The sequence below is a fragment of the Pan paniscus genome, chromosome 13, assembly GCF_029289425.2.
Source record: "Pan paniscus chromosome 13, NHGRI_mPanPan1-v2.0_pri, whole genome shotgun sequence".
NCBI lineage: Eukaryota > Metazoa > Chordata > Mammalia > Primates > Hominidae > Pan > Pan paniscus.
The window spans coordinates 132,790,441-132,805,397 of NC_073262.2; the positions used below are offsets into that span (position 1 = coordinate 132,790,441).

The window sequence follows — 14,957 nt, forward strand, 5'->3', positions numbered from 1 at the left end:
ATCTGCCTAAATAATTTCTTTTTAACTCCTATGTTATTATGGCCTGGGTGCAGGACTGGAATGGGTCCCTGGAGAGAGGCAATTGGCATTGTCTGCAGGGGCATCACTGATGGTGGGTTCATTAAGAGTTTTTAACATCTAAGGAGGTACGTGCTGAACGTGGATGAGGCCTGAGCAGTGGGAAACGACCAGGAGGGCAAATCCTGCACCTACAGCTCAGAGAGTCTGGGGGAAGGTGAGGACCAGCTGGGCTAAGCAGAATAACCCAAACCCTGCTCTCGCAGGCAGAAATCACTTGAAAACCAGGGGAGCAGTACAGCAACAAACAGGAGCAAAGGAAGAGAGTGTTCCGGGAACGGGTCTTGGCTGTCATGGCAATCAAACTGCTAGTGTTTGAAAGTCTCAACTTGAAAGAAATAAATGACTCTTTAGGGTACCCCCCACCCCCTGCCCAAGATACAGAGAAACCCAGAGCCATGATTCAATGATAGACAGACAGACCTGGATCAGCTTACCAATGCCAGAACGGAAGACAGGGTTAGGTCATGAATGGATATAAGATTTTTTTTACCCAGCAATCCTGCCTGCTGGTAAACTGGTAGGGAGGGGAATCTTTTATCATAATGCATTGAGCTTATGCTAGGAATGGGAACCTTTAGTGTACCTCTCAGAAGGATTTGGAAGTCTAAAGTCTAGGCTGATAAAATCATCATCTCTAGAACTCAGCATTCACTCCAAAATGGCACCAGGAGTGGCCATCTTTATGGCCATATTTGTTGTCTTTCCATACAATGAAGGGAATTCTACTTTATTATATGCTTTTCTTGAGCCAGTGCTCAAACTGCCTCCACCCTTTCCTGGATCATAGGTGAGGTCAATCTATTTCACAGTTCACACTGTTGTGAAAACACTGAGAAATAGGAGCAAAAGAAATCTCTATACATTTTCTGTTCATTAGTCTGTGACACTGGGTACCTAAATGGAAACTCCAACACACTCTACTCCCAGTTCCTCACTGGGAGGCTAAAGGGGGCCTGCTGAACAGGTTCTGCCTCCTTATGGGGCAGGGCCTGGGTCTTTGATGGTCTTACTCCTCCACGGAGACTAAATAAGAATGAAAAGCCAGAAACACAGATCAGGACAATTTAGTAAGCTGTAATGATTTGCAATTTTTGTCTTGAGAAAAGTATTATGTTGAGAAAAGATTATGTCCTTTGAACTTTTGTTAAAAAATAGCAATTAGCATTATTAACATGCTAAAAAATAGGTTTAAAATATTATCAAATTGCAATTATATTAATATCAGTTTCATACTAATGGCCTAAGATGAGGAGTGCTTCTTCAAACATTTTTAAAAAATGATAAATAGGGAGAACAGAGAGCAGATAGCCTGTAGATAGTAGATGTTCTTGAAAGTGAGCCCAGGACAAATGGATCAGTAAGGTTTAATGGGGCTGGAAAAATAACCAGGCATGTATATCGAAAGGGCTCAGTGTGCCAGGCATGATGAATGAAAAGGTACTATATTTGAAACCTATCCTGGCAAAAATAACTAAATATAGAACTATTGGGATAATAGGGGAAATATCATTGGTTTCCACACACTAATGAGGAGGCAGAATTCTGGCTGGACTTAGATTTCAGAGTTGTAGAATAAAATCCCCAAAGACAGTGGAACAAAGTTTAAATCAATTTTGAAGGTGAGAAGTTATGATAAGTTATATATTATGTTATTAATTTATGAAAACAATAGAACACATTCTAAGATATGGTGAGTCAGAAAACATACCATCCATGTAATTCTTTTCAAATTACTTAAAGACACACTTCAGTTGACTGAAAGGCGGAGCAAAAAGGAAGTATGGAGAAGTCGTGTCAAGAAAAGACCAGCAGGGAATCTTAAACAGTGAAAACAGAAACACATTAATACTGTTCTCAAAAATACAGGTTATCGTGTAACACACACTTTTAATTTTTGCTTTTGAATTACTTTATGTGACATATGACATGACAAATAATTTACATAATGTGAAACTAACAAATAATGACATAATATAATTGAATAGAATAAACATTATAGAGTAAAAGCAAAAAAATTAATACTAATGCATGTCTGTATTTCAAGAGAGTGAAAAGATGGAATAAGGGAGCTGAGAGGTATCAAAGTGATAAATGCATTGCCTTAAGTATGTGACACATTACAGATATTTCATTTTTGACTTTGACATTAAAAAAATAAGTCAAAATGCATTGGGAAAACTTATGGGTAAATATTGGAACTAAAAACCGTTACGATGCCTTCCAAAATAGAAGGCAGAAGAAAAAAATAGACAAAAATAACATTAAAACATTAAAAAGAGAAATATTAAAATATGACAGAAATAAGACCACCTATACAACTTTTTTTTTTTTTTTGAAACAGAGTCTTACTCTGTTGCCCAGGCTGGAGTGCAGTGGTGGGATCTCGGCTCACTGCAACCTCCGCCTCCCGGGTTCAAGCGATTCTCCTGCCTCAGCCTCCTGAGTAGCTGGGACTACAGGTGCCCGCCACCATGCCTGGCTAATTTTTGTATTTTTAGTAGAGACGGGGTTGCACCATGTTGGTCAGGCTGGTCTCGATCTCTTGACCTCATGATCCACTCGCCTCAGCCTCCCAAAGTGCTGGGATTACAGGCCTGAGCCACTGCACCTGGCAGACCACCTATATTACTTTTAACCACAAATGAAATAGATGACTTCTTAGAAAAACATAAAAGCAGAGCTGTCTCAAAAACCAACAGAATATCTGCATAGCCTAAAAACCATAAAGAAAGCAGATAATGTGGTCACCACTATCTCTCCAGTGAACTCTGGGTCACACACTTTTGGTTAATTTAAAACACTATAAATTATTCCAGAATATATTAAAAGGTAGAAAATTTTACAAGTTATTTTACCGAGGTAGGATAACCGTAAATCTGACTATGACAGTGTGTAAAAACTATAGACCAATCTCATTTATAAATACAAATGTAAAATCCTCTGCAATGGTATATTAAATACCCTCTGCAATGGTACATTAAATACCCTCTGCAATGGTATATTAAATCTATAACAAACAAAAATAAACTCCACAGAAATTTAGAAATCAACTTAGTTTGTTTTTCATAGTGGTCTGAGTGTTGAAATTCTGCTAACTTTTATTGTTGTACCTGGGGATTGAGCAAGTGAGTAAATAATACTGTTGGAGAAGGGAGACACCAATACAGAACCGAGGAAGACAAGGAAGAAGCCTGTGGGGTGGGATGGGATGGGATGGGAATTAGAGGTGTATAATACATATAAATCATGTATCAAGGAAAATTTCCTGCCCTGGGATTAGGGGGAACTAGCAACATGTGCTTGACTGGATTTCAGAATTGCTATAAATGAGTGACTGCTGCTTCCTTTTCCCCCGTTTGAATGGAAGTGTCTATAGTAGTTGTTCGGTCCCTGTTTCATCACTGACTGTTGGCAGCAGGGAAGAAACAATTTTTCAGCTCACAGGCCTCTAGTTCAAGAGGAGGTGCACCCAAGGAGCTGCACCCAATGAACCATACCTGAGGAGCCTATTTCTTTTCTTTTCTTTCCTTTTTTTTTTTTTTTTTTTGAGGCAGGGTCTCTGTTGTCCAGGCTGGAGTGCAGTGGTGCATTCTTGGCTCACTGCGACCTCTGCCTCCCAGGCTCATCCTTCCACCTCAGCCTCCTGAGTAGCTGGGACTACAGGTGTGTGCCACCTTGCCCAGCTAATTAAAAAGATTTTTTTTTTTTTTGTAGAGATGAGGTTTTGCCATGTTACCCAGGCTGGTCTTGAACTCCTGGACTCAAGCGATCCACCTGCCTCGGCCTCCTAAAGTGCTGGGATTTCAGGTGTGAGCCACTGTGCCCAGCCCGAAGAAGCTTTATCTGATCTGAACCTGATTTAGATAAGGAGGTCCTGGACTTTGTTCCAATGCTGCAGAGAGTGAGACTTCTGTGGGGAGAGGAGTGTCCTTCGCATTTGGGAAAGATGTGAACTACTGTGGCCAGAGGGTGAACTATGGTAGATCACTTCTAAAGATGGGAGCAGCAATGTTTCTTCCCAAGCAACATTCTCCTTTGAAATGTGACTTTGCCACCCATCACATCAAGAGGTAGGGTCTATTCTCCCTCCTTCTGAATCTGTCCCTGTGACTTGCTTTCACCAATAGATTGTGGCAGAAGTGACAGTGTGCAAGTATGAATGGGGTCTGCCAGTACCATGTGGAGCAAAGGGAAGCATCCTCATGGATGATGCCTGAATTCTTGACCCACAGAATAGTGAGCAATAAAATGTTTTTTTCTTTTTAAGCAGCTAAGCTTTGAGGTCATTTGTTACACAGCAATAGATAGCTAATACACCATCAAAGAGTTCTGGGGTCATTTCAAAACAACTCAGGAGGCAAATTGAGGAGTTTCTCACTAAAAGTGGGGAACTTGCACATGCCTGTAATCCCAGCTACTTGGAGGCTGAGGCAGGAGAATCGCTTGCACCCAGGAGGAGGAGGTTGCAGTGAGCCAAGATGACACTACTGCAGTCCAGCCTGGGTGACAGAGTGAGACTCTGTCTCAAAAAAAAAAAAAAAGAAAAAGTGGGCAACTCAAGCATCAATAAAGGTATTAACTGCAATGGTTTGTAGCATACTACGTATATTTAAATATGTGGGTTCAAGATAATTAAATAAAAAAAATCCCTGGTTACCTTTAGAGGATATTGGGAAATCAATTCATTATTTTGAACATTGCTAAATAAAAAAACAAATATTTATCCTATTTTTTGTACAACCTGTATTTCAAGGTAACCGAATACTGTTAAAGAGAAGCTATTTGCAGAATAATTCTGACCAATAATTATGTAAAAATAAACCTGAATCTCATCATTTTGCAACCCCTGATGATATCACGGATTTAGGTATTGCTAAAACCATCAGGTGATAGATGATCAGGCTGATAACACGTGCACCTGCTGCCAACCTTAACATAAAAAATAATACTAAATTCCCCGTGAAGCCTGCATGTGCCCCCAAACCCCCAAATCAAAACAAACCCCTCAAAACCTGAGTTAAAGCAAGCTTCTAGATCTAACTTCTAGCTTACAAAAAATAAGAGGAAGAGAGGACTATACCACTAAGAAAATGCAACCAGAAAATTCCAGATTGCAAAAAATGTAGTAGGACCAAAACCCTGAGTTCTTCAATAAATACATGACAATTTATAGCTTAAAAGAGACATAGGGACAGGTGAGCCAAATGCAGTGTGTGGAACTTGTTTAGATCCTGATTTGAACAAATCAACTCTAAAAAGACTTATGAGACAGTGGGGAGAATGTGAACTATGATGGGGTATCTGATGGTATTAAGGAAGTATTAATTTTTTTTTTTTAGTGTAGATATAGACTTTTAAAGGTAAAAAGAAAGAATAAAGATGGAGGGTGTGATAATCCTATGAAGTGTCTGGATTTGGGTCCTGAGGGCAGCCAATTACATCCCAGACTCACTGGCAATCAACAGTCCAAGCCAGGGTCCCATCAGCTGAATCCTGAGGTGGGGATGCTTCAGTCTTTACAGAACAGGGTCAAGGAAGAGTCCAGAAACCGCCGTCATTGGCTTCATGAAAACCGAGCACGTCTTTGAGATCTTTTTCAAATTCTGCCTCTAAGTCAAGTCCTACCTGGCCAAAGTCAGAAGCCTGAAAGAGAAAAAAGCAAACAAACACGTTGAAGGATGAAGGATTACAGCCATCAAATCACTCATACTTTTTTTTGTGTTTTTGTTTTTGAGTCAGGGTCTTTCCCTGTCACCCAGGCTGTGGTGCAGTGGCACCGTCATAGCTCACTGCAGCCTTGAATTCCTGGGCTCATGTGATCCTCCCACCTCAGCTCCTGAGAAGCTGAAACTACAGGCACATGCCACTATGCCCAGAGTTTTAAAACATTTTTTTCTCTTTCAGAGATCAGGGTGAGGAGGCCTTGCTATGTTGCTCAGGCTGGTCTCAAACTCCTGGCCTCAGATGATTCCCTCACCTCGGACTCCCAAAAAGCTGGGATTACAGACGTGAGTCACCATGCCCAGCCTCACTCTTGTTTTTTTAGGAGCCCAGCAGTAAGGCAGAATGGATGGGGAGATGCTGCTACTAAAATGTTGAAAAGCATGAGACTCCACCTGGTTGTTAATTTCCACCTGACAGGCGATTTGGACTGAAGGGTTAGTTTTGATCATGGCAAATCTGGGCATGATGCAAAATAGCTTAAAAATTTTTTTAAATGCATTTCTTGGAAGCCCACTCGCTGAGGAAGGATGACCCTCTGTTCTCCAGGACTACGGATATGCCAGGCACTGAGTGGCTCTCTGGTCAACCCTTTCTCCCTGCAGCTCCATGAGTGGGTACCAGTTTACAATCTGTGGTTTGTGAACATGCCAACTCCTGGCATGGAAGAAGGGAAGGAAGCTGGGTGGAGATGAAAATCTTCCTTAGGTACCTCCCAAGAAATATCTGTACAAGTGAGGATAAAAATCAGGACAAACCAAAGTTACAGATGTCTGGGATTGCAGGATAGCTCAACCAGCTGTCCCTCCCTAGTAAAGGAGGATGAAACCAACATTGTATCTGAAGGCAATTCCAGATGTTTGAGTCCAATGAGAAATTTATGTGTAAAAATATGCAAGCCTGATTATCCAGGAAGTTTAATTGATTTTATGTTGTTTACTTATTTATTTTCATATTTCTGAGGCAGGAAGAACAATGTAGGCATAAACTGCCTTTCCTTCCAGTTTGAACAAAGAGGCTGGATGCCATTTACTGCTCTCGTTGGGAGCGAGCTGCCGATCTGGGAACGGAGCATGGTTTTTTTCAGCTTCTGTTCCAGAGATCCCTCCCCTGTCCTGCTTGCTGTTCTTTTTGCCACTCACTCCTTGCCTCCAGGAATGCTGAGGTGGTTTTTTTTCTGTAATCCTTGTCTTGTTTGAGCTCTCCCCAGGCTGAAACTGAGTGTAATCCTTGCAAAATTCTGCTGTCCCAGAAATTAGGGGAAAGTAGAAAAGGCGCAAAAAGGAAGCAGGAAATGCTCTTTACCTTGTAAAATGTTTTATGGTTGCGAAACATCAGGCGCATGTCTCGCACAAACCATGCCACCGTGTACATTTCCGTAATCAGCCTTTCCTTAACCAGGTCCAACCACATTGCTTCCTGAAAGGGCTCACCGTAATCTCGAATCTTGGGGACAAAGCCACCAGAGAGGTGACGTTAGCACAGCTGTCATCACTGGAATGGATCCAACTTAAATACAATCCAAGCCTTCATTTCCAGGGTCATAATGATAATACCATCTGATCTCTTTAAGCCAGCTATTGTTCTAGGCACTAGATAAACTAAATTCGAAGCCAAGTATATGAATATGTAATCTCCACATTTATGGGTACCATAAATAATAATGCCCATTTCATAGATGAGGAAACCGAGGGATGGAGAGGTCAAGGAACCTACCCAAGATGTCTCAGCAAGAAAGTGGTAGAGCTGAGATGGGAACCCACACAGTTTGGCATCTATGACTCTTTTTTTTCTTTTGAGATGGAGTCTTGCTTTGTCACCCAGGCTGGAGTGCAGTGGTGCGATCTTGGCTCACCGCAACCTCTGCCTCCTGGGTTCAAGTGATTCTCCTGCCTCAGCCTCCTGAGTAGCTGGGATTACAGGTGCCCGCCACCATGCCTGGCTAATTTTGTATTTTTAGTAGAGATGGGGTTTTGCCATGTTGGCCAAGCTGGTCTCAAACTCCTGACTTCAAGTGATCTGCCCGCCTTGGCCTCCCAAAGTGCTGGGATTACAGGCGTGAGCCACTGAGCCCAGCTGGCATCTGTGACTCTTAATCTCTAGTAGGAAAGACATTCTTCCTAAAGAGAAGATGAAACAGATACACAGGAGGAGAAGCAACTTGCCCAGTATCCCAGAGCCCGTGAGCAGTGGGGTGGAGTTTGAACCAGGTAGTCCCTCTCCAGAGTGTGCAGCAAAATCCCTGCTGCCCCGCTCCACTGCTGCCACGCTGCCCTTCTCTCCTGTTCTCCAGCTTCCTGAGCAAACTGCAGCACCTGCCAGATCAGCCCCCAAATTTCTCCAAATGCATTTTATGCAAGAGAACCGTAAAATGTGACTTACATTAAATGGGATGCCCGTAAAAAAGGAGCTTTGTGGATGACAGTAGGCCTTCAAGAGGAGGAACTCACATTTCTGTAAAATGTGAAGAGGGCTTGAAAGTGAAATGCAGCTTAGAAACAGTGAAGCCAGGCGAGTGTCTAGACATGCACACGGATGGGGCAGCCAAGCCCAGTCAGCATTCCAGCCGTGCTTCCCAAGGCGCACAGGGTGTATGGGATTTTGTTTAGACTCTGTTTGGGCATTAAATCGTCATCCTTTAAAGGGAGACATTGAAGGCTCCCTTTGGTACATTGCCCTGACCCTGTGCCTGTTTGTGCTTCTCGTGTGAGAAGGGAAAAGTGTAGGTTTGGGGTTCGCATCCTACTCACCAGCTGGTCCTGAGGCTGCATCTGCCTCTCCAGGGTCTTAGATACATGACGGCACTGTTGGCTTCCTGAAAACCTCTTCATCCTGCAGAAGGTGCAACTCCACAGCATCCTGAGAGGTTGGACATAAGGTGAGCAGAGGGCAAAGCCCCTGGAAATGGCCACCATTCCTGTGGCTGCCACTGTCTTCCCTCAGGAAGGATGGGCTCAGCCATGAGGGTGGGACACCTCCCAGAGTGTCCAAGATCCCCACATGGGGTCTCCAGCATTGGCCCTTCCCTCGCATCAGTGGTAGCGGCAGGCGGGCAGCCTGAGGAAGGTGGTGTCACTGTTAAGTGTGGGCTCTCTTTTCCCTGTCTGAGCTGCTGGGAGCACAAAGGAACCCTGCCTGCCAGGCTTGAGTGTCAGAATCTGGGCTTTCGCCTGCAGGGACCTCAGGCCTCCATCAGCCAGGTGAGACTATGGTGAAATGTGTGACAAGCCGTGCTTCCTGTCTTTCCTCAACAGGCACAGAACATAAGCTGGCTTTTCCCGTCCCCTACTCCTTTTGGACAGGAGTCCCTGCTGTCCAGGGAATAGCATACTAGGAAAGGGCACCTCCAGGGGCAGAAGCAGTGTGGGGCCAAGAGGCTCACTGGCAGTCTCAGAGACCCAGAGAGGCCCAGAGTCTCTGGGACCAGACTGCTCTGCGTCACGCCCTTGTCCCCGACGCTCACAGGTCCTGCCCTTTCCATCTGGAGGTGAGTGCTGTGTGCCCGAGGCGGGGCTGCATCCCACTCACCTCTTGGCTTCCACAGGGGGGATGTGACAGTCCTCATGGAAGACTCGTGGACAAGTACCGCAGCAGAGAAGTTGTCCCCCTTGACAGCACACCTCGCATTCATCCGAGTTTTTCCGCTGCAAGGGCAGATAACGTGGGCACCGCTAGGACCACGGAGACCCACGAATGCTGACCCTGTGGGGTTCTAGAACACATCATTTTTGTGTGTGCCAGAGTGGATATCCAAACCCAATTTTTGATGGGGGGAGCTGATGCCACCTCCCTGGGGGAAATTGCAAGACAAATGGCACAACAAGCAGAGAGTCTGGGTGGTGACCGCCGCCACCAGGACTTTTCTTCTCTGGCTGTGGCTTGCCAACAGGTTCTGCTGCGTTTTGAGCTGTGCTGCTGCCTGCTGGCAAGCTTGTGCTTTGAGCTGGGCCACTCTGGGCAGCATTTGCTGAGCCCACCAGGCCTCTATTAATAGATCTAACTGACCAAAGTAAGAAATGATGATAACTGGCATTTGGGTGCAGGAGTATGGGAACTGTTGTTCCTGGTGCCTTGCCTAACTGCCCCATGGTCGTAACATAACATGGCCCTAAAATGTTCCACAGTGGGCATGGATGCTGAGACCCAGTAAATAACACATTAAAATAATTAAAATTAAGTTACCTTTGGCACTTACAATCGGCTTTACAAAATGGAACTCTATGGACCTTCTCTGTTAAAATATTTAATACTGATCAATATGAATTAAAACACGGCTTTCAAGGATTGAAACTCATTATGGAAGATCTATTTAGAGAAAGGGTGATTATCCCCACTGTTTCTCCACTTAACAGCCCAATTTCGTCTGTTCTTAAGCTTGGAAAGAATGAATGGTGCCTCTCGGTGAATTCCTACAACCTGAATCCTGTGACCCCACCTGTGATGGTCCAATGTTATTGAAATTACTGACTCCATCCACTTAGCAAGTGGTAAATACTCTGCAGGCATAGATTTGACTAATGTGTTCTGTTCAGCGCCTGTTTCAACAGATCTCAGCTGCAGGTTGCTTTCACCCCCGAAGGGACACAATAGACCGTTATCTGGCTACCACGGGGTACCTCGACAGTTCTGCCACCATACACAATCTTTGCAGGCAGGATTTGAACTGCATCTGACATTCTCTAGGAGTACAGGTGTAACATCACCCTGAAGACACCCTTCTTTCAGCAAATTCATTTGACACACTCAGGACATGACTCACAAAGAACTCATAGAAAAGGATGGGGTTTGTGTTTCCACACGGATGTGGGATTAAACTAAAACAAAAAAGGATGGGCCACTGCCCCAGGCATAGTACAGGGATCCGCACCAATTTCTGGCCATTATCTGGTCAGTCGAGGGATGCTCCATCCCTGACACTGTCAAAAAATAATTATTGACCCTCTGAGTACTCACAGTGTTCTAATAAACCTCCCAGCATCCTTCAGGCCTCTTGAGTTCAAGGAAACACATCCTTCATTTGTAGATTTTAGGTAAGCCCATTTATGCTGTTACTTGCAAAATAAGCCCACTTTGAATGGGGCCCCTTCTAACAAAAGGTTCTAGAATCTGTCAAATTGCAATACAGCAGACATTAGTGCCCTCCTGAGTCTCATTCACTGTGGAAGCTTTGGCAACCTCCTCTCATGCCTCCTGGCATCTCTGGACCACCCATGATGGCCATGGGCTTCTGATACAAAGAAAAACAAAACCCCAAAAGCTGTTCTCCTCAGCCTTACACTATATGCTGATAGAGTGGCAACTGCTGGCTGCATCCAAGCCCTTCTGGAGATGGAGGCTCTCACAGGCCAAGTCTGTGGCTCTTTACACCAGCTGCCCATCATGTGTGGCTCATGGAGGCAGCACGCTGCAGGGCAACCACAAAACACATTTTGGGAGTACCAGCGTCGGTCTCTTTGTTGTACACATACATAAGTGAGACTGCAGTGGAGACAGACGGACATGCTGCCGAGCAGCAGTGACACTGGATGATGGGGCTGAGGGCAAGGCCCGCACTGGCTCATTCTCAGTCGGGTAAACCTTCATCTTATTCTCCCGACCTGGCCCTGGAAGGTGGGACTGAGAGGCTGGGTCAAGCATGCCCCTGGCTATTATGTGCTGACATGTGGCATTAGGAGAGTTAGAGGGTATTACCATGTTGGGGCTATTAATTAATGATCTGGATTTTAAAGATTTTTTTTTTTTCTGGTTGCAAAAGTAACAAATGGTCATTATAGTAATTCCAATTGTACATAAAGGTGTAATACAGAAGGCATATGTCCCTGTGATCTCATCTCAAAATAAGTGCAGTTGATTCTTTTGGCTATTTTTTCACTCATAGACCTACCTACACGTTCACATAAGCAACAATGGGTTCCTTCCCCACACGTCACAACTAGCATTAAGTGTCCTGAAGCTCTCCTGACCACAAAACCATTTGGTGGCTTTCCATTGATTGAAGGATAACTCCATACTTATGAATCCATGTATTTAAACAAATATCTATATCAAAGGTCTAATATTCTACAAGAAAAGTTTAAAAAAAAAACCATTCTGTAGCTGTATCAGTTTATTCTGCAATACTGATAGAACTTGTGTTCGTCCCTAATTTTTTGCTATTATGATGTTACACTGAGCACCCCTGATTCTCAGGGTATTTCAGATCAGCATGGGAAAGATGATTTATATAATAGATGGCATTGGGAGACCAGTGCCTTAAACTTTGAATGAATCCAGCCTGGTCAGGCCAGCCTCCAGGGCAAGATGGGGGAGGCACCATTGTCTCTGCTGGAAGTTCACAACTAACGGGAAGCTCATGAGTGGAACTGATGTGTCTGGAGAACACATCTAAGCAAGTAGAGGAGGTTGAGGAGGGGGAGTTAGTGCAGCCAATAGATGACTGCCATTTCCAGCTGTAGGGATGCCCTGTAGAGACAAAGCTCAGTTCAAAGGCGTCATTCCATCCTGGTGCTACCAATAAGAAGCATGGAGGATTCAGCAATACTCAGTATGCAATCATGGATGATCCTCTTGTCCTTTCATATACTGTTCTTGTCTATTTCAATGCCTTTTTTTTTTGCTTTTCATGCTGCAGCATTCTTTTTTTTTTTTTTTTTGAGACAGGGTCTTGCTCTGTTGCCCCAGCTGGAGTGCAGTGGCATGATCTCGCCTCACTGCAACCTCCGCCTCCAGAGCTCAAGTGATCCTCCCCCCTCAGCCTCCTGAGTAGCTGGGACTACAGGTGCATGCCACCATGCCTGGCTAATTTTTGTATGTTTTGTAAAGAAGGGGTTTTGTCCTGTTGCCCAGGCTGGTCTCAAACTCCTGGGCTCAAGGGATCCACCCACCTTGGTCTCCCAAAGTGCTGGGATTACATCGCTCTGTATAGCAATAGAGTCTCACTATATCACTCAGGCTGGTCTTGAACTCCTGGGCTCAAGCAATCCTCCTACCTCAGCCTTAGCTGGGACTACAGGTGCACACCACCATTCCTAGTTGATTAAAAAAAAATTTGTTAGAGATGGGGTCTTGCTATGTTGCCTAGGCTTAGAGCATTTTATTTCTGACACCTTTGGTTTATAGCCATCCAAATATCCAGATCTTTTTCTAAAACACATGGACATGATGAGCTTTTTCATTTAATTTTTATTTTAGAGTCATTTGCTTCCCCATCCCAAATTAACTATGCAAATTAATTGTTTTGAAGATGCCATGCCCAAATGTGGAGGTGACTCAGAGCTTGGAAACTCAGAAGCTCTAAGGTGAGCCTCCAGACAGGGAAAGTCTGCAACATGGTGACTGAGAGGGTAGTAGAAATTCACTTGCTATTTAACTCTCTCTTGAGATTTATTCTTGGAGGACAGAGCAAAAGTCCACTCTGAAAGACAGAAGGAGTCAATGAATGAGGTTATTCTGGAGGTTTTTCTTTTGTAGATACTGGCCTTCCCACTTCCTAGTGAATGTCTGTACCCAGACATCACACTGGATCTCAAACCCAAGAAGTCAAAAAGAAAAATTAGCTCCCTCCCCCAGTCAGTTTTTCTTCTGGACCTCACTTAGTGATAAAATCACTTTTTCCCCTGTCACTCAAACCCACGACCCTAGTTCTTCTTTCTTACCCTTTCCCATCCATTCCTTTCTCCTTCCATTTCTCCCTCTCTAGATTAAAATCTTTAGGATTTCATCCTAGTGATAATTTCTTGAGTGTTGCTGAGAGGGGCCTTGTGTTGGGTCCTGTCATCATAGACACTAGTTGTTCTCAGGACAGGAATAGTGTGCTGTGGACATGCAGCGGAGAGACAGACCACGGACTGGGCAGCCTGGAAATGCTGCAGGGGGGCCAGATGAGCTGGGCCTTGAGTAGATGTCAGGTAGAGGATGCAGGAGAGTGGTTGCAGGCATCTGTCTTCAGCTAGTTTCTTTTTAGGTTCTTACATCTCTCTTCACCTCAAAGCCCTTTGCCGGCACTTAAAGTTCCTGTACTCCTTTACTTGCATTTAAAGTTCTCCACCATCAGGAACAATCTGTGCTCCTAACTTTGTCACCCACAATTTTTTTTCTATGAACATTTAACTCCTTATAAATCATGCTGTTGAATCCTAACGGGAGCTCTTCACATTTCTGCTCTTAAAGCTCCACTTCTCCTTCAAGGATTTAAACCTGTCACCTATCTGTCCCGTCATTATAATACCTTCAGCAGCTCTCCTAGGGTCGTTCCTTCACAACGTATATTCCGTTTCCAGTTCTTTGCATTTCTTCCTTTTCCTTCGACTTCAAATTCATTTGGTGTTAACCAAGTTCCATCCTCATTCCGAATGCACTTCACTGAGGATCCTGTAAGAAAAAGCCCATTCTTGGATCTACCCCCATCCTCTGTGAATTCACCCTGAACCTCTTCATCCTAATTGTGGCCTTCTACCTTTCCAGGTCAAGAGAGACTTCCTCTGTGAGGTGGAAGGAGTAGCAGGGGAGTCTGCGGGCCTCTTCTCTTGGACTGAAGCCAGCCCTAAAGCCTGACTGAGTGGTGAGGGGGTGGGACAGAATTTGCATTCGTGTAGTGCCTACATGCAGCAAGGACATGGCTGTCAGTACAGCAGGGCCCATGGGTGACTTCCAGGTGGGAGTGGAGGGTCTGATTGCCAGAAATACCATGATGTGGAAGAGTTTGGAAATTCCTTCCTAAGAAGCGTTTCTTCTGCAGTCTAGCTAGCAGGGTCCATTTCCTGATCAATTACACACACGGGTATTTTCCTCCCTTCTAGTGAGTCCTTCATCTAGGGATTCCAAAGAGCAGAAGACCAAGGAACTCACCGTGTTTCATTTTCTTCTTATATAAAATCCCTTTCGCCTCACCACAGGTCACGGGGAGCTTAGAACAGTGAAAATCCACAGTGTCACTTTTGGGTTTTCCTTAAAGTAGAAGAGAACAGTTTTGTATTATTCAGTCTTCACTCCATCTTCCTTTTGAATTCTCCCCTCCATGAATTCCAATAATGTACAGGGTATTGGGGAACGTTCTCTGGTTAGTTTGCAGGAACTCTTTCATCTCGAGTGACAGATAAGCTATGTGTACACAGTGGCCTGCAACAAACCACCACTGCCACCAACACTATATCAAA

At 44.3% G+C, this 14,957-nt stretch overlaps 1 protein-coding gene across 8 annotated transcripts in view; it reads right to left on the reverse strand.

The window, feature by feature from the left end:
- Window positions 1–1,948: 1,948 nt before the first annotated feature.
- The window catches only part of SP110 (SP110 nuclear body protein), a 54,719-nt gene continuing 41,710 nt past the window's right edge, over window positions 1,949–14,957 (reverse strand). For 3 of the 8 annotated variants that reach the window (XM_003821851.6, XM_063595585.1, XM_055109191.2), the window contains 7 exons: window positions 14,650–14,748; window positions 14,030–14,172; window positions 9,331–9,446; window positions 8,553–8,661; window positions 8,185–8,256; window positions 7,108–7,248; window positions 1,949–5,724 (listed from right to left, as the gene is read on the reverse strand). In XM_003821851.6, the coding sequence (XP_003821899.2) occupies window positions 5,611–5,724; window positions 7,108–7,248; window positions 8,185–8,256; window positions 8,553–8,661; window positions 9,331–9,446; window positions 14,030–14,172; window positions 14,650–14,748 (794 nt within the window). In that variant the 3' untranslated portion in view covers window positions 1,949–5,610. Of the gene's footprint in view, window positions 5,725–7,107; window positions 7,249–8,184; window positions 8,257–8,552; window positions 8,662–9,330; window positions 9,447–12,964; window positions 13,217–14,029; window positions 14,173–14,649; window positions 14,749–14,957 lie in introns of those variants that run through there. The other 5 variants (XM_034955341.3, XM_008975329.4, XM_063595584.1 and 2 more) reach the window with 3 other exon arrangements.